At 44.2% G+C, this 23,678-nt stretch overlaps 1 protein-coding gene across 3 annotated transcripts in view; it reads left to right on the forward strand.

The window, feature by feature from the left end:
- Window positions 1-23,678, forward strand: part of ATP8A2 (ATPase phospholipid transporting 8A2) — a 1,056,467-nt gene that overhangs the window by 340,816 nt on the left and 691,973 nt on the right. For all 3 annotated transcript variants that reach the window (XM_069759054.1, XM_069759055.1, XM_069759056.1), the window contains 2 exons: window positions 4,305-4,410; window positions 5,005-5,087. In XM_069759054.1, the coding sequence (XP_069615155.1) occupies window positions 4,305-4,410; window positions 5,005-5,087 (189 nt within the window). The remainder of the gene's footprint in view (window positions 1-4,304; window positions 4,411-5,004; window positions 5,088-23,678) is intronic.

A 23,678-nucleotide genomic window follows, 5' to 3' on the forward strand; every position in this document is an offset into this window, starting at 1 on the left:
CTGCCGCTTAATTGCCGCTGTGGTGGTAATTGGCACGTGGCTCCGCTCTGTGGGGCGATGGGGACTCCTTTCATTTGGGGTTGGTGCTGTGTGGCGGCTATTGTTGCTGTGGTTTTGTGCTGGTGGGGCGACGCTGTCTGAAGTGGGACCACTACGAGGTTCGCCGTGATGTGGCAGTGGCTTCATACAGTCTGATCAGAATGTTAAACTAAGAACCTCATGTTCAGTTATATATATTTTTGCCTAGCGGCTTTAGATCATTGTATGATTTTTGGAGGTACTGTCCATTCTCTTTTTCAACAAATTGTAATAATTATTATTTTTTTTTTAATAAATGAAATAAATTGTAAAAGATTGAATCAACATCAGACAATCCAATTTTCGCTGATCACACAAGTGCTCATGTTTGACACCGCCTAACCATATCTCACCATTGTCCTGTGCGGGATGTGCAGAGACAAACCAGATAGGCAGCGCAATTGTCAATATGCATTTTAGGTCGGGGTCACACTAAACTTATGAAAAATCGGTCCGAGTCTCCGTGCCGAGAGTCACGCAAGTGTTCCTTGTATGGTCATCGCTGTGTAATGCGTTTGCAATGCAATGATGCGATTTTCTTGCACCTATTTATCCGTATGACATCCACTGATGAATTTCCACAATGAATAAATTGCTCAATGGGCTGAAATGAGGAAAATGTGTGCGTATTTGTCGCAAGCTAGACGGAAGGTCCGTGTGGCGTCCAAGTTTTTTTTTCTCGCACCCATAGTCTTGCATTGGCGAGTCTTGGACAATATACATGTACAATACGAATACGAATACACCCGAGAAAAAATACGGTGATGTGAGCTCCCCCATAGATTAACAGTGGTCCGAGTGCCAAGCAATGTTTTCTCACATAGCACTGGCCCGTAGCGTGGGAATTTTTCTGAATATTTTCCCACACTACAGTTCATATGAGTTTATGCCACCAGGGGGCGCATCACCGCAAGTCTACAAAGTTACGTTCCCCAGCATTCCTTTCATTCACCAGTTTTTACAGCCAGGAGCAACAGCTGCATTAGCAGGCTCCTGGTTGTAAAATTATTTAACCCCTTCAGATGGATTTACAGCGTGGGACAGGACTGTACGACGGACAGATATGGGATATTGTTGCTTTTTTATTTCTTATTTTTTTACAGAATGGTCAGGTGGATTAAGCGTACAATAAAGATTTTAAAACCCCATGTGTGTATTTATTTAATTAAAATACTTTATTCATAATGTGTGTGTGTGTATTATTAACCCTTTACTACTATTGGATTATTAATGGATAGGTGTCTTATTGACTCCTCTCTATTATTAACCAGGCTTAATGTCACCTTACAATAGCAAGGTGACATTGACCTTTATTACCCCATATCCCACCGCTGCTCGAGAGTGGGAAGAGAGTGGCCAAGTGCCAGAATAGGCGCATCTTACAGATGGGGTTTACATGAGCAAAATACGCAGCCACACCTTGCCTACATATGGATCACTGTTCAGGGAACATTTCTGCATATTTCGTCTGTAAAAACGGACCATATTTTTATACGTTGTGTGTGACTCCAGCCTTACTCATACACTTCCAAGAAGTACAACAGAGGAACTGCTAAGAAATGGTGTTTTGTCGTTTTTGTTTGGGGCATACAAAAATGTAGTAATACAGACATCTCAGGAGACCCCACAGTCTGTTATGAGCAGGGCCCTGATACAATGCAATTAAGAGCCAATAATGTACCTCTGAGAAAGAAAGATTACGGTAGTTATTAGTCCCGGCATAATGCCTTGTGACAGGGGATTTATCATCCATGTAATTAAATGGCTGATGTTATCCGAGTCACGCTTCCAGTTATAGTGGCATTCTAGGCATTTGTTATATGGAGGAGCTGACGATTTCTATAGGGCTACACATGATGGGTATCTGCGGCTGGGGAGGCTGCCCCCTTATCTCTCTGTGGCCCTCCGAGGTGTCTGATGTCTATAAAACACATTTGTCAGCAATGTGATACTCTTCAGCAGAGACTACGCTGACAGTTCCAGGACTGTCACGCCGGCTGTCAAACAATATTCTCCTATTTTATTTTTAGCTTTTTCACATTTTTTTGTTAATATCTTTTGCAGCGTTTTGTGGTTACAACAATAGGGAGAACAGAACTCTCCCTGGTATATCTAATTCTTGGCATCTCCAGGCACAATGTTCAGTTTTGTTATCATTTTTTACTGCTAGTCAGTATATTATTTTAGATATTTTTCAGCTTTTATTTATTTTATTTTTTACAATAGTTCGAATTAAATTCATTTTTTTTTTGTTTGGGATGCAGTGTGGTTGTCTTGAAAAAAAGGCCAATTTAAAAGGGTCTGTCTTCAATGTGGTAGGCGTGGGCAAGGTACTCACTCTCACGGTACATGAAATTGGAGTCCTGGGTGGGTGTGTGGACTTGTGCTGAGAGTGCTACACCTTTGCAGGCCGCATATCACTGACTTTGGTTGGCCAAGACCAGATGTTTGACTGTTCAATGAGCGATACCACCAGTTGAAAATAAACTTTTTACTCATCGATAACTTGGGGTGGGGGAATATATACAGTAGGTAGTGGGGACACAAGTTGATGAAAGTTACCTTCACAATATAAATCATGTTTAGCATACAGTTTGAATTCCTTCCTCTTTGCTCACTTGTCCTCTACCTCTAACTTTCCTTTCTACTTCACCAAAACCCAGCTCAGTACTACAGTCCAGTTAGCAAGAGTACTGTTCTCAACCTACAATTCCATGTCTTCTTTCTCCTCAAGGTAACTGTGTGGCCAGTATGGCCGGTACTTGACTTCTTTATGATTGACGCCTTGGAACTCTCACCCAGGAAACTCTCTTCACATCTCGTACTCTGTCCCGTTACCTCCTGGAGTTATAAACTCTGGGCCGTACTGCTAGGCATCCTTCCCCTGGACTCGTCTACGATCAACGACTCTGAAATTCGGTTATGTCTTTCCTTCTCCTAGAATCTCGCTATCCTCTGTCACGGTCTCCTCTCACATTAGGGACACCAAAACCATACTTCTCAGATCAGACATTAGGTCTGCTTTCTATGCACACTGGGACCTGTCTGACGTTCTGACAAGAAACTGGGCTAGCTCCAACCATTAACTCTCACTCTCCCTACAAATTCACTTTACACATTATGATAACACACTTTTACTCCAAGGGGGAAACCTGGTCAAAATGTCCATCTCCTTACATTTCCACAAGATACATTCAGGATAGGCGGTATATGAAAGATTGGTAAGAGTCTGCCTTCTGGGACCTCCACCCATCCTGAAAATAGAGCTTTCAAATTCACTTCTATAGGGCTGATGGAATGGCTACTTGCAGAAGTGACTTGAGCATACATTTACTTATTTTACTCACGTTTATAGCACCATCGTTTCCACAGCACTTTACAGTCATCATCTCTGTCCCCATTGGGGCTCACAATCTGCATTCCCTATCAGTATGGTCTTTGCAATGTGGGAAGAAACCGGAGAAAACCCACGCAAACACGGGGATAATATACAGACTACATGCAGATGTTGTCCTTGGTGGGATTTGTACCCAGGATGCCAAAATTCATCAGTAATTATTAAAACTCTCAATTCTGAGGTAAAATCTGTATTTAGTTAAGACGGATTTTCCCATTATTGAGATAGAAGATGGCGGCTGCTACTGATAAGATTCTATGTCAGTAATGGGAAAGTCTGAATCCAGATTTTACCTCAGAATTGAGAGTTTTAATAATTACTGATCAATTTTGGCATCCTGGGTACAAATCGCACCAAGGACAACATCTGCAAGTAGTCTGCATATTATCCCTTATTTTGATAAGGACTGATCAATTCTGTCAGAGAAAGAAGCAGATTTCTCTGATAAGATATATTTCAGAGTTGCTTATTTTTACATGTACTATTCATTTATTAAATGCAAATTAAAATGGCGGTTACGCTTTACAATATATGCCATAAATTATGGTGGTGAGAAAGCACTTTCAATACAATCCCATAGGGTGTCGTGACGATCGACAACCAAGCAGCAAATGTTTAATTTTCCTGCAGCGCCCCTACAGGAGTGATGAAGTATTACATGTTTTTTTTTTATTGCACTCATAAGATGTAATGTACGGACTTGCTAGATACAGAGGTATTTAAAAGTAGGTTATTCCCTTACATAGGTGAATACATTGCTTCCTGTTGATTTGTACATGACTCTGCATAACTAACCATTGATCTGACTGCCGGGACTATCTCATTTCAGCCATCAGCACTGGTGATTAAGGAATTTCTTACATTACTTGCCGTGTGCCACACGGTGGTCCCAGAAAAAGATGAAGATAAAATAATCTATCAGGCCTCCTCGCCAGGTAAGTGATGACACCCATGATCTGTGCCGGCCAAGCTCTACATATCTAATAACCAATCCGACTTGACAATTTTTTTTTTTTTTACAAAAAGTCTTGCTTAAAATTATTGTATTGTTTTCTATTTCCAGCTTCTGTGCCAACTTATGTGTCTCTATTGTTACAGACAAAAATGGAAAAAATAATCATGTAGCCAGATCATAAAGTCAAAATAGTGGCATATATTTGTCACACATTATGGCGCATGTTTTTATTAGACTCTTTACAGTTTGCTAAAAGTGGGTAGGGCTTAAGAGAAATCTAGAAGACTTATGCAAATAAGAATTGAAGTGCAACAGGGGCGTGTCAATGCACTCGGACTGCTTTTTCCAAGTGCATTTGCACACCCCTAGTGCACCGTCAGACTAGCTGACATATGACTTATACACGACTGTCACTTGGATCAGTACATAAGAGGAGTCATTTATATTGGGGAACAAGCAGACATGCTGCTGCTTTCACATGTATTAATGTTGTCCGTGGCCCCCCTACTGCCTACAGGTATTAAAGATGGCGGATTATTCTATATTTTATAATTTAATTTATTTTGTTTTGCAGATGAAGGAGCTCTTGTTAAAGGAGCAAGAAAACTTGGCTACGCATTCACCGGACGAACGCCAGACTCTGTCATTATAGATGCAGTAAGTACAATTATTTTTTTTTTTAATGCAAATTGCCTCTTCAGAGAACAAGAGGACTTGACCTCTATAGCGCCACCTATTGGAAGTAGCGATCCTACAAGTCACAATCAAGCCAAATCAGTATCTCAATTCGCAGACACGGTGTTTCGGGCTGTTGGCCCTCGTCAGTGCGAAGCATGAGAACTGATTAGGCTAGATGAGAGGCTCTGGACTGAGATCTAAGGGGTATCGTTTCTCCTTATGGAGAGTGGCATACCAGCTCAGGCTTGTCAAGGTAAGGAGGCTTATTCGCCGTGCAATGCTCCTCTGGGAAATATAATATGCAAATTGCCTCTTCAGAGAAAAAGAGGACTTGAACTCTATAGCGCCACCTATTGGAAGTAGCGATCCTACAAGTCACAATCAACCCTTTAACGAGTCTTGCAATATGACTTTGGATTTTGACCCATCTTTTGTATTCCATGGTCACTACAGTGAAATTCATCTAATCCGCCATCCAGACAGTTTGATAATCTGAAAAAAGCACAAGCGCAAAGCATAAAATATAATATGTATATATATATATATATATATATATATATATATATTTGTACAAAAATAAGCAAATGAAGGCAGCACTCCAACTCCTCTTGAAGGTGAAAAAATGTGACTTTATTGAACCCACATCTCTGTGCGACGTTTCGGTTCACACTGAGCCTTTCTCAAGGGCTTGAGAAAGGCTCAGTGTGAGCCGAAACGTCGCACAGAGATGTGGGTTCAATAAAGTCACATTTTTTCACCTTCAAGAGGAGTTGGAGTGCTGCCTTCATTTGCTTATTTTTGTATACATGTGGGCAGATGAGTGGACCATCTTGCCCAGGAGGCCAGGCACCCACCGGTGAGCATTGTGCTGTTCCAATTTTTATGGTTTATATATATTTGTATATACAGTTGTGCTCAAAAGTTTACATACCCCGGCAGAATTTTTGCTTTCTTGACCTTTTTTTCAGAGAATATGAATGATTACACCAAAATTTTTTCTCCACTCATGGTTAGTGGTTGGGTGAAGCCATTTATTGTCAAACTACTGTGTTTTCTCTTTTTAAATCCTAATGACCACCCAAAACATCCAAATGACCCTGATAAAAAGTTCACATACCCTGGTGATATTGGCCTGATAACAAGCACAGATGATGACACAAATGGGTTTGAATGGCTACTAAAGGTAACATCCTCACCTGTGACCTGTTTGCTTGTAATGTGTGTGCATAAAAGTAAATTCTAATTTTCTGAGATAATGACTTTTGGGTTTTCATTGGCTGTAAGCCATAATCATCAACATTAACAGAAATAAACACTTGAAATAGATCACTCTGTAATGACTCTATATAATATATGAGTTCCACTTTTAGTATTGAAGAACTGAAATTAACTTTTTGATGATATTCTAATTTTGTGAGAAGCACTTGTTTGTGTGCATGTGTGTGTGTGTGTGTGTATATACACTGTGCATATATTTCAGGGAGGAAAAAATGCTGCAAAGTAAGAATACTTTGAAAGTAGAAACGTTACTAGTTTACAAAGTGAGTGAATTAGAGACATATGAATCAAATCAATATTTGTTGTATCCTCCCTTTGCCTTCAAAACAGCATAAATTCTTTTAGGTACACTTTCACAGTGTTTTCTAAGGTCTATATTGTTCCAAACATCTTGGACCAATAACCACAGAACTTCTGTGGAGGTCACTTGTGGAAATCCTATTTTTTCATGTGACCCCAGACAGACTAGATGATGTTGCGATCAGGGTTCTGTGTGGGGCCCCATCATTATTTACAGGACTCCTTGTTCTTCTTTACCCTGAAGATAGTTCTTAATTAACATACATAGTGAAATAGCAACATAGTTAACAAGGCCGAAAAAAGACATTTGTCCATCCAGTTCAGCCTATATTCCGTCAGAATAAATCCCCAGATCAACGTCCTTCTAAAGAACCTAATAACTGTAACAACTGTAACAATATTGTTACGCCCCAGGAAGACATCAAGGCCTCTCTTGAACCCCTTGACTGAGTTGGCCATCACCACCTCCTCAGGCAAGGAATGCCATCTACTCACTGCCCTAACAGTAAAGAATCCTCTTCTATGTTGGTGGAAAAACCTTCTTTCCTCCAGATGCAGAGAATGCCCCCTTGTGACCGTCACCTTCCTTGGTATAAACAGATCCTCAGCGAGATATTTGTATTGTCCCCTTATATACTTATACATGGTTATTAGATCGCCCCTCAGTCGTCTTATTTCTAGACTAAATTATCCTAATTTTGATAATGTCTCTGGGTATTGTAGTTCCACCATCCCCTTTATTAATTTTGTTGCCTTCCTTTGTACTCGCTCTAGTTCCATTATATCCTTCCTGAGCATCGGTGCCCAAAACTGTACACAGGGCTCCATGTGCGGTCTAACCTGGGATTTGTACAGAGGCAGTATAATGCTCTCATCATGTGTATCCAGACCTCTTTTCATGCACCCCATGATCCTGTTTGCCTTGGCAGCCGCTGCCTGGCACTGGCTGCTCCAGGTAATTTTATCATTAGCTAGGATTCCCAAGTCCTTCTCCATGTCAGATTTACCCAGTGGTTTCCCGTTCAGTGTGTAATTGTGATATTGATTCCTTCTTCCCATGTGTATAACCTTACATTTAACATTGTTAAACCGCATCTGCCACCTTTCAGCCCAAGTTTCCAACTTATCCAGATCCATCTGTAGCAGAATACTATCTTCTCTTGTATTAACTGCTTTACATAGTTTGTATCATCTGCAAATATTGATATTTTACTGTGTAAACCTTCTACCAGATCATTAATGAATATGCTGAAGAGAATAGGTGCCAACACCGACCCTTGCGGTACTTCACTGGTCACAGCGACCCAGTTAGAGAATATACCATTTATAACCACCCTCTGCTTTCTATCACTAAGCCAATAACCCATTTACACACATTTCCCCCCAGACCAAGCATTCTCATTTTGTGTACCAACCTCTTGTGCGGCACGGTATCAAATGCTTTGGAAAAATCGAGATATACCACGTCCAATGACTCACCGTGGTCCAGCCTATAGCTTACCTCTTCATAAAAACTGATTAGATTGGTTTGACAGGACATTAGCTGTATGTTTGAGATCACTTTTCTGCTGCAGAAGACAGTTGTAGACAATCAGATGCCTCCCTCATGGCATCTGCCTGTATTTCTCAGCATAGAGGACACCAAGAAGTTGTAATGTTGAGGATAGTAGACACAGTGGTTGATCAAGGGAACTTATTGCAGCCCATAAAAAAACATATCATGGTTATTTCTCTTCTAAATCAGATGATATCTAATAGTGGCATCAGGTCAGAACTGGCAGTAACTTGGGGACATAGCTGCGCCAATATACTGTTCGGAGAAGTCGGTCCAGATGTGGTCTTCATGGAAAAATGATGGCCAAAAACAATACCTTCAACTTGGAAACAAGGCCCATTGACTAAAATATGCAGAAAGCCATAGGAACTGGGGTGCTGAAAAATAGCGCAAGTGCTCTGGTTTATTGAGTCAAAATATGAATTATTTGGCTATAACAGAAGGCAGTTTGTTCTCGAAGAACTGGAGAGCGGTTCAGTAATGACTGTCTGCGGACAGCAGTGAGGCATGGTGGAGGGTTCTTGCATGTTTAGGGCTGCATTGCCACAAATGGAGTAGGTCAACATTATGTTGTGAATTCTGTGGTCAAGCTCCCTCCTGTGGTCATGAGTGGTACTTCGGCTGGTTCTGTCTATGAGCTTCCTCTGGTGGATGTGAGTGGGGCTGCGACTTCTGAGTTTCCTTCCTCAGGTAACGAGGTTAAGTCGTTACGTGCTGCTCTATTTAACTCCACCTAATTCTTTGTTCCTGGCCTCCAGTCAATGTTCCAGTATTGGTCTTGCTCTCTCCTGGATCGTTCCTGTGGCCTGTCTGCCCTGCATAAGCTAAGTTCTGCTTGTGTTACTTTTGTTTGCTATTTTTTCTGTCCAGCTTGCTATATTGGTTTTTCTTGCTTGCTGGAAGCTCTGGGACGCAGAGGGAGCACCTCCGTGCCGTTAGTCGGTATGGAGGGTCTTTTTGCGCCCTCTGCGTGGTTGTTTGTAGGTTTTTGTGCTGACCGCAAAGCTATCTTTCCTATCCTGGGTCTATTCAGTAAGTCGGGCCTCACTTTGCTAAAACCTATTTCATCTCTGTGTTTGTATTTTCATCTTTACTCACAGTCATTATATGTGGGGGGCTGCCTTTTCCTTTGGGGAATTTCTCTGAGGCAAGGTAGGCTTATTTTTCTATCTTCAGGGCTAGCTAGTTTCTCAGGCTGTCCCCGAGGCGCCTAGGTCTGGTCAGGAGCGCTCCACGGCTACCTCTAGTGTGGTGTGATAGGATTAGGGATTGCGGTCAGCAGAGTTCCCACGTCTCAGAGCTCGTCCTATGTTATTAGTAACTATCAGGTCACTTTGTGTGCTCTTAACCACCAGGTCCATTGTGTTTCTGAATCACCAGTTCATAACACATTAGTGGTGTCCTCAATGCTGAGAAATACAGGCAGATACTTATCCATCAAACAACACCATCTGGAAGGTGTCTGATTGACTCTAAATTTATTCTGCAGCAGAACAAGGACCCCAAACACACAGCCAGTGTAATTAAGAACTATCTTCATGGCCTTAACATCTGCGGTCACAGCGGTTGCCACTGTATCACGGCCCGATGGGTGAGGGGCCCTCTGACACCAGCAAATGCTTCAGCTGATGTGCGTCCTCGGATGGACATTCAGCTGAAGTGTATTACTGTGCATAGACCCGATGGCAATACACGCTGCCGACCAATCAGAAGCCAACAGCTGACTTCAGTGTGCATGTGTCTGGAGGACCCACGGCAGTGACATCATACGCTCCCGTTGCATGTACGCTGAAGTCAGCTGCTGGCTTCAGAAGAGGACACCGCGCCAAGGGGGTGTGGAAGGAAGGTGAGTATAATGGTTTATTTTTTTTCTATACATTAAAGAACAGCAGTAGAACTGGGGACATATATCAGGATGGGGTCCACCCCAAGATAAGAGACATATATCAGGATGGAACCCACCCCAAGATATAAGAGACATATACCAGGATGGGACCTACCCCAAGATAAGAGACATATACCAGGACGGGACCCACCCCAAGATAAGAGACATATACCAGGACGGGACCCAATCCAGGATATAAGAGACATATACCAGGATGAGACCCACCCCAAGATAAGAGACATATACCAGGATGGGACCCACCCCAAGATAAGAGACATAAACCAGGATGGGACCCAATCCAGGATAAGAGACATATACCAGGATAGGCCCTTTATAAGATATAAATACCAGGATGGGGCCCACCCCAGGATAAGGGACATACACCAGGATGGGGGATATATATCAGAACGGTGCCCAGGATAAGAGTTCCTTCAAAAACTGAGTGAAAATACAAGTGTACCTAGAAGAATTGGTGCTAGTTTGAAGGCAAAGAGTGGTCACACCAAATATTAATATGATTTAAATTTCTCTCTTGTTCATTCAGTTTATTTTTATCAATTAACAAAATGTAAATCATTAAGTCTTCTATTTTTACTTTTAGGGGTGAGTTTTATTTACTTTTCTATTACTTTCCTATTTAATGATCTTACCTCTCTAAAGGTACCATCACATTTAGCGACGCTGCAGCGATATAGACAACGATGCCGATCGCTGCAGCGTCGCTGTTTAGGTCGTTGTGTGGTCGCTGGAGAGCTGTCACACAGACAGCTCTCCAGCGACCAACGATGCCGAAGTCCCCGGGTAACCAGGGTAAACATCGGGTTACTAAGCGCAGGGCCGCGCTTAGTAACCCGATGTTTACCCTGGTTACCATTGTAAAAGTTAAAAAAAACAAACACTACATACTCACATTCCGATGTCTGTCCCCCGGCGTCAGCTTCCCTGCACTGTGTCAGCGCCGGCCAGCCGTAAAGCAGAGCACAGCGGTGGCGTCACCGCTGTGCTCTGCTTTACGGCCGGCCGGCGCTGACACAGTCAGTGCGGGAAGCTGACGGCGGGGACGTGACAGACACCGGAATGTAAGTATGTACTGTTTTTTTTTTTTAACTTTTACAATGGTAACCAGGGTAAACATTGGGTTACTAAGGGCGGCCCTGCGTTTAGTAACCCGATATTTACCCTGGTTACCAGTGAACACATCGCTGGATCGACGTCACACACGCCGATCCAGCGATGAGAGCGGGTGATCAGCGACCAAAAAAAGGTCCTGATCATTCCCAGCGACCAACGATCTCCCAGCAGGGGCCAGATCGTTGGTCGCTGTCACGCATAATGATTTCGTTAACGATATCGTTGCAACGTCACAAAAAGCAACGATATCGTTAACGAAATCGTTATGTGTGAAGGTACCGTTAGATCTTATTGTTTCTCACAGGGGATGTGATGTGGGCAGCTGTTTGTTGAGTCCTCATACATACTAGACTGAGACAAGGGAGGATTTTTTCGCACTTCAGGCCCATAGAAATCCCCTATTTTTTAGTTTCAACAGTTTTTATAGCAGATAACATCAAAATAACATGAATGACATAGAATATGTAGTACATGGATCCTCTCGCAGGGGGAAATATATCAGACTACAAAGGAGAAAAACAATATCCTTGACTTATTGAGTTTAGTTGTAAAAACAAATACACATCAATATAAACTCAACTGTGTTGTAATAGTTAAAAGAGGGGGATGGGAAGAGAGGGGATGTAGAACCTTAGGTGATAATGATGGGAGTTAAGTTGACGTAATCTAAAATTCGTTTAAATCAAAAGTCGTAGCCATCAGGTAGTAGTATCTGTATTATATTTTTTACAGATAGTGACATTATTCTGGTAAAGTCGCCATCAGTCTGTGATTGGATCCATGGGTCCCAGATACTTCGAAAGATTTCAAGAGAATCGGATCTGGTGGCTTCAATTTTTTGATATAACAATATTAGATTTATCCGTCTTTTCACCTGGTTTATCGACAATGTATTGGTTTTCCATTGTCCATGTATGTGATTTCTAGTTGCCATGGTAATAAAATCAATCTGATCACATCAGAGGACAGAGAAATTAAGTGGCAAATCGCTTTTTTTTTTGCGACCACCTGTAAACGGTTAATTACCGGCGATCACCACTTGGGGGTCGGTGTAGACCGACCCGGATCATGTCCTCTGGGGTCTTGGCTACCCCCGGCAACCGAGACCCCAGAGAAAATCCGTCTCTGGGGGGCTGTACACTTTTTCCACAGCGCCGTTAATTAACGGCGCTGTGGTTTAAGTACCCTTAACTGCCGCCATTAAAAGGCGTATCGGCGATCGTTAAGGGGTTAAGAGACGTTTGGGTGAGCGAGATCTGACTACTTCCTTTTAAAATGTTTTCATAACATCTATACCATCTCTGAGGTGAAAGGGTGATTTGTATGTCTTCTTCCCATTTTTCCATGGTTTTTAATTTCGAGCCATCTCTGGGTTGATTTAGTGTAGTCACAAATAGTCAATGGAATACATAACCAGTCTATAATAACATCGTTCCCATATTGTAGATTAATTTAGCAAAAGCACTAAAAGACTGGATGGGACAATAACGGACCATCTGCATATTCACTAAGAATTGTCTACACAGAAAAAAGCAGTCATGAAGTCCAAATGTACAAACGTGCAAAACTTTATTCAATAATAACAGGTATAAAACAAAGCAAGTGGGAAATCCCCTGCGCCAAAATAAAGCACATACAATAAGACTGGTGGGGGCACAGGTGGCAATACTTCTACGAAACATCCATGCTATCCTAAAGAATTGTAGGCATAAAAGGATCATATAGAGATTCAGTCATTATAGACCAACAGCATGGACATTTGTGGCATAGTGTTAAATGCAAGTGCAACAGGTATACATGCCAGGAAACAAGATGTTAAAGCACACACACACACACACAGCTCCTGTCCACCCCGACGCGCGTTTCGGCTAATACCCCTCGCCCCTGAGGAAGGTATTAGCCGAAACATGCGTCGGGGTTGGGAATCAAACAGTCTAATCTATGGGATTATCAAACAGTTCCAAAAGCGGTGATGGATGGGATTGTAGGGCGAATTGAAACCTGTTAGCTCTCCATAGAGGTAATTAATGATATGCGTATGGCGAGTGTGTAGCCAGGTCCTTTGGTAAAGGTCCAGTGGCCCAAATCAGACTATCTAAGGAGTAAGGTGCTATGTGGGAGCTTTCTATTTGAGACCAGAGGGGTGCGTGGTGTCCTGCATTGGCAGCTGCAAGTTGGACAATCTGAGCCGCCTTGTAATAATGAGCAAAATTCGGTAGCGACACCCCCTTGTCGTTTGTGTCTGAATAAGGTTTGTTGTGAAATACGTGTTTTTTTTGTTGTTCCATATAAAATGTAGTATATGTGAATGGATTGTTTTAAATGTCATTGAAGGTATCGGGATTGGCAGCACATGAAACAAATACAGAAATTGGAGAAGTGTTACCATTTTTATTGAGTGAACTCTCCCCAAAAAGGAAAGAGATGGGGAAGACCATATAGATAGAGTTTGTGTCAATTTTTGTAACAGAGGGGTATAGTAATGTTTAAATAAAGTAGTTTTCGATGGCGTGAGATAGATTCCTAAATACAGTAGGTGATGTATTGCTTTGCATGTTGGAAATGGAAATGAGTTAAAATTGAATTTTGGACTGTAGGAGGGGTATTGAGCAACATGATCACTGATTTGTCAACGCTGACCTTGTTTGAGAGTATTAACCCCGTAACGACCGCCGATATGCCTTTTAACGGCGGCAGTTAAGGGTACTTAAACCACAGCGCCGTTAATTAACGGCGCTGTGAAAAAAGTGAATAGCGCCCCCCCAGAGTCGGATTTTCTCTGAGGTCTCGGTTGCCGGGGGTAGTTAACCGTTTACCGGTGGTCGCAAAAAAAACAAAAACGCGATTTCCCATTTAATTTCTCTGCCCTCCGATGTGATCGCACATCAGATTACAGAGAAATGGGGTCCCCGATAGCCCCCCCGATACTCACCTGTCTCCCCCGGTGCTCCTCGTGGCTCCCGATGGGCGCTGCCATCTTTTTCCGGCAAAAAAATGGCGGGCGCATGTGCAGTGCGCCCGCTGGCCGGCACCCGGAAGATCTTTGGGGTCTCAGCTGCCAGGGGTAGCCGAGACCCCAAAGAACATGATCAGGGTCGGTTTTTACCGACCCCTGTTTTGCGATCGCCGGTAATTAACTGTTTACCGGCAGTCAAAAAAAAAAAAAAGCAACCTGTCATTCTCTGTCCTCTGATGTGATCGCACATCAGAGGACAGAGAAATAGGAGGATTCGGGGAGCCTGTTATACTTACCGGTGTCCCTGAATCCTCCTGCGTCCCCTCCTGCCCGCCGGCATCTTCATCGGGAAAGAAAATGGCGGGTGCATGCGCAGTGCGCCCGCCATGATCTGCCGGCCGGCAGCTAGAGGAGTTGGGGCTAAAATTAGGGTTAGGGTTGGGGCTAAATTTAAGGTTAGGGTTGGGGCTAAATTTAGGGTTAAGGCTAGGGTTAGGGCTAGGGTTAGTGTTATGATACGGTGGTCTAGGAGCAACATGGAACGAGCTCTGAAGGAAGTGGTAACTGTACTGACCGCAGTCCCTAAGCTCAACACAACACTAGAAGTAGCCGTGGGATGCTCCTAACTCTCCCTAGGCACCTCGTCACAGCCTAAGAGCGAACTACCCCTACAGATAGAAGCAGGAAAACTATCTTGCCTCAGAGAAAAACCCCAAAGGATAGATTAGCCCCCCACAAATAATGACTGTGAGTGGAGAGGGAAAAGACATACACAGAATGAAACCAGGATGAGCACAGGAGGCCAGTCTAGCTAAATAGATAGGACAGGATGGAATACTGTGCGGTCAGTATAAAACACTACAAAAAATCCACACAGAGTTTACAAAAAAAATCTCCACATCTGACTAAAGGTGTGGAGGGTAAATCTGCTTCCCAGAGCTTCCAGCAAGACAGAATTAATTCATACTGATAAGCTGGACAAACATAGAAAGCACAGAACGGATAAGTCCACAATCTATAGACAGAAAAGAGCAAGCAAAAACTTAGCTTTGCTGAACTGGTCAGGATAACAGGGAAATCCAAAGAGATGTGAATCCAACCAGGAACCATTTACAAGTGGCACTGGCTGAAGGAAAGAGCCAGGCATAAATAGCCGAGCAGAAAAGACGATCAGTGGAAGCAGCTGATGACAGCTAAATCCAAGGAGCAGCCATACCACTAGAAACCACAAGAGGGAACCCAAGAGCAGAATTCACAACAGTACCCCCTCCTTGAGGAGGGGTCACCGAAAGCTCACCAGAGCCCCCAGGCCGATCAGGACGAGCCAAATGAAAAGCACGAACCAAATCGGTGGCATGGACATCGGAGGCAACAACCCAAGAATTATCCTCCTGGCCATAACCCTTCCACTTGACAAGATACTGAAGCCTCCTCCTCGAAAAACGAGAATCCAAAATCTTCTCAACCTCATATTCCAACTCTCCCCCAACCATCACCGGGGCAGGAGGGTCAACCGAGGGAACAACGGGCACCACATATCTCCGCAACAAAGATCTATGGAAGACATTATGAATGGCAAAAGAGGCTGGAAGAGTCAAACGAAAAGACACCGGATTAATAATTTCAGAAATTTTATAAGGACCAATAAACCGAGGCTTAAACTTAGGGGAAGAAACCTTCATAGGAACATGACAAGAAGACAACCAAACCAAATCCCCCACACGAACCCGGGGACCAACACACCGACGGCGGTTAGCAAAACGTTGAGCCCTTTCCTGAGACAACGTCAAATTGTCCACCGCATGAGTCCAAATCTGCTGCAGCCTGTCCACCACAGAATCAACACCAGGACAATCAGAAGGCTCAACCTGCCCAGAAGAAAAACGAGGATGAAAACCAAAATTACAAAAGAAAGGTGAAACCAAAGTAGCCGAACTAGCCCGATTATTAAGGGCAAACTCGGCCAACGGCAAGAAAGACACCCAATCATCCTGATCAGCAGACACAAAGCATCTCAAATAGGTCTCCAAGGTCTGATTAGTTCGCTCAGTTTGGCCATTAGTCTGAAGATGAAACGCTGAAGAAAAAGACAAATCAATGCCCATCCTAGCACAAAAGGCCCGCCAAAATCTAGAGACAAACTGAGAACCTCTGTCAGACACAATATTCTCCGGAATACCATGCAAACGAACCACATGCTGAAAAAACAATGGAACCAGATCTGAGGAGGAAGGCAACTTAGGCAAAGGTACCAGATGGACCATTTTAGAGAACCGGTCACAAACAACCCAGATAACAGACATCTTCTGGGAAACAGGAAGATCCGAAATAAAATCCATGGAAATATGCGTCCAGGGCCTCTCAGGGACCGGCAAAGGCAAAAGCAACCCACTAGCGCGGGAACAGCAAGGCTTGGCTCGGGCGCAAGTCCCACAGGACTGCACAAAAGCACGGACATCGCGCGACAAGGAACGCCACCAAAAGGAACTAGCAACCAAATCTCTGGTACCAAAAATCCCTGGATGAACGGCCAACACTGAACAATGAACCTCAGAAATCACTTTAGTAGTCCATCTATCAGGAACAAACAGTTTCCCCACAGGACAGCGGTCAGGCCTATCAGCCTGAAATTCCTGAAGCACCCGCCTCAAATCAGGGGAGATGGCAGAAAGAATCACCCCTTCCTTAAGAATGCCAACCGGCTCAAGAACTCCAGGAGAATCAGGCGAAAAACTCCTAGAGAGGGCATCAGCCTTAACATTCTTAGATCCCGGAAGATACGAGACCACAAAATCAAAACGGGAGAAAAACAGGGACCATCGAGCCTGTCTAGGATTCAGCCGCTTGGCCGACTCGAGGTAAATCAGATTCTTATGATCGGTCAGGACCACAACGCGGTGCCTAGCTCCCTCAAGCCAATGTCGCAACTCCTCAAACGCCCACTTCATAGCCAACAACTCCCGATTGCCGACATCATAATTGCGTTCCGCAGGCGAAAACTTTCTGGAAAAAAAAGCACACGGTTTCATCAAAGAACCATCAGACTCCCTCTGAGACAAAACGGCCCCTGCCCCAATCTCAGAAGCGTCGACCTCAACCTTAAAAGGAAGAGAAACATCCGGCTGACGCAACATAGGGGCAGAAGTAAATCGGCGTTTAAGCTCCTGAAAGGCCTCAACAGCCTCAGAGGACCAATTCGTCACATCAGCACCTTTCTTCGTCAAATCAGTAAGGGGCTTAACGACACTGGAAAAGTTGGCAATGAAACGGCGATAGAAATTAGCAAAGCCCAAAAATTTTTGAAGGCCCTTCACAGATGTGGGTTGGATCCAGTCATGAATAGCTTGGACCTTAACAGGATCCATTTCTATAGACGAGGGAGAAAAAATAAAACCCAAAAAAGAGACCTTCTGAACTCCGAATAGGCACTTAGACCCCTTCACAAACAAAGAATTATCACGAAGGATCTGGAACACCGTCCTGACCTGCTTCACATGAGACTCCCAATCATCGGAAAAAATCAAAATATCATCCAAATATACGACCATGAATTTATCAAGATAATTGCGGAAAATATCATGCATGAAAGACTGGAACACAGATGGAGCATTAGAGAGCCCAAATGGCATCACAAGGTATTCAAAATGGCCTTCGGGCGTATTAAATGCAGTTTTCCATTCGTCACCCTGTTTAATACGAACAAGATTATATGCCCCTCGGAGGTCAATCTTAGTAAACCAACTAGCCCCCTTAATCTGAGCAAACAAATCAGTAAGCAAAGGCAAGGGGTATTGGAATTTGACCATGATCTTATTAAGAGGACGATAATCAATACAGGGTCTCAAGGAGCCATCCTTCTTAGCAACAAAAAAGAAACCCGCTCCCAATGGTGACGAAGAGGGCCGAATATGCCCCTTCTCCAAAGACTCCTTAACATAACTCCTCATGGCGGCATGCTCTGGCACAGACAGATTGAAAAGTCGACCCTTAGGGAACTTGCAACCAGGAATCAAGTTAATAGCACAATCACAGTCCCTGTGCGGAGGAAGGGAACTGGACTTGGGCTCATCAAATACATCCTGGAAATCCGACAAAAACTCAGGGATCTCAGAAGAGGGGGAAGAGGAAATTGACATCAAAGGAACGTCACTATGTACCCCTTGACAACCCCAACTAGTCACCGACATAGTTTTCCAATCCAGCAACGGATTATGTTCCTGTAACCATGGAAAACCCAGTACAACAACATCATGCAGGTTATGCAACACCAGAAAACGGCAATCTTCCTGATGTGCTGGAGCCATGTACATAGTCATCTGCGTCCAGTACTGAGGTTTATCCTTGGCCAAGGGTGTAGCATCAATACCCCTCAAAGGAATAGGGCTCTGCAAAGGCTGCAAGGAAAAACCACAGCGCCTGGCGAATTCTAAGTCCATTAAGTTCAGGGCAGCGCCTGAATCCACAAATGCCATGACAGAAAAGGACGACAATGAGCAAATAAGGGTCACAGATAAGAGAAATTTAGGCTGTATAGTACTAATGGTAACAGACCTAGCGACTCTCTTAGTACGCTTAGGGCAATCAGAGATAACATGAGCAGAATCACCACAGTAAAAACACAGCCTATTCTGACGTCTGAATTCCTGCCGTTCTGTTCTAGTCAAAATCCTATCACATTGCATAGGTTCAGGACTCTGCTCAGAGAACACTGCCAGATGGTGCACAGCTTTGCGCTCGCGCAGACGCCGATCAATCTGAATGGCTAGAGACATAGATTCGCTCAAACCGGCAGGCGTAGGAAAGCCCACCATAACATCTTTAAGGGCTTCAGAAAGACCTTTTCTGAAAATAGCAGCCATAGCCTCCTCATTCCATTTAGTGAGCACAGACCATTTTCTAAATTTCTGGCAGTATAATTCTGCCACTTCCTGACCTTGACACAAGGCCAACAGGGTTTTTTCTGCATGATCCACAGAATTAGGTTCGTCATACAATAATCCGAGCGCTTGAAAAAATGCGTCTACATTCAATAATGTCGGATCCCCTGTTTCAAGAGAAAAAGCCCAGTCTTGAGGGTCACCACGCAGCAAGGATATGATGATTTTTACTTGCTGAATGGGATCACCAGAAGAACGGGGTTTCAAAGCAAAAAACAATTTGCAGTTATTTTTAAAGTTCAAAAACTTGGATTTGTCCCCAAAAAAAACAAATCAGGAGTAGGAATTCTAGGCTCTAAAGCCGGAGTCTGGACAACATTGTCCTGGATACTCTGTACTCTTGCAGCAAGTTGATCCACACGAGAAAACAAACCCTGAACATCCATGCCAAAGCATATATCCTGAACCACCCAGATATCAAGAGGAAAAAAAGACAAACCAGAGCACAGAAAAAAAAATGGTTCAGAACTTTCTTTTCCTTCTTTTGAGATGCATTTAATTCATTTTTGGCCACTTGTACTGTTATGATACGGTGGTCTAGGAGCAACATGGAACGAGCTCTGAAGGAAGTGGTAACTGTTCTGACCACAGTCCCTAAGCTCAACACAACACTAGAAGTAGCCGTGGGATGCTCCTAACTCTCCCTAGGCACCTCATCACAGCCTAAGAGCTAACTACCCCTAAAGATAGAAGCAGGAAAACTATCTTGCCTCAGAGAAAATCCCCAAAGGATAGATTAGCCCCCCAAATAATGACTGTGAGTGGAGAGGGAAAAGACATACACAGAATGAAACCAGGATGAGCACAGGAGGCCAGTCTAGCTAAATAGATAGGACAGGATGGAATACTGTGCGGTCAGTATAAAACACTACAAAAAATCCACGCAGAGTTTACAAAAAAAATCTCCACACCTGACTAAAGGTGTGGAGGGTAAATCTGCTTCCCAGAGCTTCCAGCAAGACAGAATTAATTCATACTGATAAGCTGGACAAACATAGAAAGCACAGAACGGATAAGTCCACAATCTATGGACAGAAAAGAGCAAGCAAAAACTTAGCTTTGCTGAACTGGTCAGGATAACAGGGAAATCCAAAGAGATGTGAATCCAACCAGGAACCATTTACAAGTGGCACTGGCTGAAGGAAAGAGCCAGGCATAAATAGCCGAGCAGAAAAGACGATCAGTGGAAGCAGCTGATGACATCTAAATCCAAGGAGCAGCCATACCACTAGAAACCACAAGAGGGAGCCCAAGAGCTGAATTCCCAGCACCTCCTCCCTCCCCACTCATCTCAGCTGAAGACTTCGCCTCATTTTTCAAGCAGAAAATTGAGAACATCAGAGACAATTTTAGTAAACAACCCCCAGAACCCTTCCTCCCAACTACCCAGCCCTCCACCTCCAAAACCAACTTCTCCACCATTACAGAAGACGGACTCTCCACTCTACTCTCAAGATCGCATCTCACCACCTGTGCACTTGACCCACTCCCATCCCACTTCATCCCAAACCTCACCACAGTCTTCATCCCAACCCTAACCCATCTCTTTAACCTATCACTAACAACTGGCATTTTCCCCTCAAGCTTTAAACATGCCACAATCACACCTATCCTCAAAAAGCCCTCTCTTGACCCATCCTCTGTATCTAGCTATCGCCCTATATCACTTCTCCCCTTTGCCTCAAAACTACTGGAACAACATGTCCATATTGAACTGTCCTCCCATCTATCTTCCTGCTCCTTCTTCGACCGCTTTCAATCAGGCTTCCGGTCACACCACTCCACTGAAACTGCCCTAACTAAGGTCACCAATGACCTATTAACCGCCAAGAGCAAGCGACACTACTCTGTCCTCCTCCTCCTGGACCTGTCCTCTGCCTTTGACACAGTGGACCATTCCCTGCTGCTGCAGACCCTCTCATCCCTTGGCATCACAGAATTGGCCCTATCCTGGATCTCATCATACCTAACTGACCGTACATTCAGCGTCTCCCACTCACACACCACCTCCTCACCTCGCCCCCTATCTGTCGGAGTCCCGCAAGGTTCAGTTCTAGGACCCCTGCTCTTCTCCATCTACACCTTTGGCCTGGGACAGCTCATAGAATCTCACGGCTTTCAGTATCATCTCTATGCTGACGACACACAGATCTACATCTCTGGACCAGATATCACCTCCCTACTAACCAGAATCCCTCAATGTCTGTCTGCTATTTCATCCCTCTTCTCCACTAGATTTCTAAAACTTAACATGGACAAAACAGAATTCATCATCTTTCCCCCATCTCACGCGATCTCCCCAACGAACCTATCCATTACAGTAAACGGCTGCCCACTCTCCCCAGTCCCACAAGCCCGCTGTCTTGGGGTAATCCTTGACACTGATCTCTCCTTTAAACCACATATCCAAACCCTTTCCACTTCCTGCCGCCTCCAACTCAAAAATATTTCACGGATCCGCACATTCCTAAACCAAGAATCTGCAAAAACCCTAGTCCATGCCCTCATCATCTCCCGCCTTGACTACTGTAACCTCCTGCTCTGTGGCCTCCCCTCTAACACTCTTGCACCCCTCCAATCTATTCTAAACTCTGCTGCCCGACTAATCCACCTGTCCCCCCGCTATTCCCCGGCCTCTCCCCTCTGTCAATCCCTGCACTGGCTCCCCATCACCCAGAGACTCCAGTACAAAAGCCTAACCATGACATATAAAGCCATCCACAACCTGTCTCCTCCATACATCTGTGACCTCGTCTCCCGGTACTTTCCTGCACGCAACCTCCGATCCTCACAAGATCTCCTTCTCTACTCCCCTATTATCTCCTCTTCCCACAATCGCATACAAGATTTCTCTCGTGCATCCCCCCTACTCTGGAATGCTCTACCACAACATATCAGACTCTCGCCTACCATCGAAACCTTCAAAAAGAACCTGAAGACCCACCTCTTCCGACAAGCCTACAACCTGCAGTAACCACCGATTGACCAAACCGCTGCACGGCCAGCTCTACCCTCACCTACTGTATCCTCACCCATCCCTTGTAGATTGTGAGCCCTCGCGGGCAGGGTCCTCTCTCCTCCTGTACCAGTTGTGACTTGTATTTTTCAAGATTATTGTACTTGTTTTATTATGTATACCCCTCCTCACATGTAAAGCGCCATGGAATAAATGGCGCTATAATAATAAATAATAATAATAATAATAATAATAATTCACAACAGGTTAGGCTTCTTTCACACTTGCGTCGGTACGGGGCCGTCGCAATGCGTCGGCCTGACATACCGACGCACGTTGTGAAAATTGTGCACAATGTGAGCAGCAGATGCAGTTTTTCAACGCATCCGCTGCCCAGTCTATGTCCTGGGGAGCAGGGCAGAGTTACGGCCACGCATGCGCAGTTGGAAATGGCGGACGCGATGTAAAAAAAAAAGGTTACATTGAACTTTTTTTGTGACGACGGTCCGCCAAAACACAAGGTATCCAGTGCACGACGGACGTGACGTGTGGCCATCCGTCGGCAATACAAGTCTATGGGCAAAAAAGACATCCTGCGGGCTCATTTGCAGGATCCGTTTTTTGTCCAAAACTACGGATTGCGACGGATGCCACACAACGCAAGTGTGAAAGTAGCCTTAGGGTTAGGGTTGTGGCTAAAGTTAGGGCTAGGGTTAGGATTCAGGGCTAAATTTAGGGTTAGGGTTGGGGCTAAATTTAGGGTTAGAGTTAGGGTTGGGGCTAAAGTTAGGGCTAGGGCTAGGGTTGAGGATCAAGTTATGGCTAAAGTCAGGGTTAGAGTTGGGATTAGTGTTATGATACGGTGGTCTAGGAGCAACAAGGAACGAGCTCTGAAGGAAGTGGTAACTGTACTGACCGCAGTCCCTAAGCTCAACACAACACTAGAAGTAGCCGTGGGATGCACCTAACTCTCCCTAGGCACCTCGAACACAGCCTAAGAGCTAACTACCCCTAAAGATAGAAGCAGGAAAGCTATCTTGCCTCAGAGAAAATCCCCAAAGGACAGATTAACCCCCCACAAATAATGACTGTGAGTGGAGAGGGAAAAGACATACACAGAATGAAACCAGGATGAGCACAGGAGGCCAGTCTAGCTTGATAGATAGGACAGGATGGAATACTGTGCGGTCAGTATAAAACACTACAAAAATCCACGCAGAGTTTACAAAAAATCTCCACACCTGAATAAAGGTGTGGAGGGTAAATCTGCTTCGCAGAGCTTCCAGCAAGACAGAATTCATACTGATAAGCTGGACAAACATAGAAAGCACAGAACGGATAAGTCCACAATCTATGGACAGAAAAGAGCAAGCAAAAACTTAGCTTTGCTGAACTGGTCAGGATAACAGGGAAATCCAAGGAGATGTGAATCCAACCAGGAACTATTTACAAGTGGCACTGGCTGAAGAAACAGCCAGGCATAAATAGCCGAGCAGAAAAGACGATGAGTGGAAGCAGCTGAAGACAGCTAAATCCAAGGAGCAGCCATACCACTAGAAACCACAAGAGGGA

The sequence above is a fragment of the Ranitomeya imitator genome, chromosome 3 (assembly GCF_032444005.1).
Source record: "Ranitomeya imitator isolate aRanImi1 chromosome 3, aRanImi1.pri, whole genome shotgun sequence".
Classification (NCBI taxonomy): Eukaryota; Metazoa; Chordata; class Amphibia; order Anura; family Dendrobatidae; genus Ranitomeya; species Ranitomeya imitator.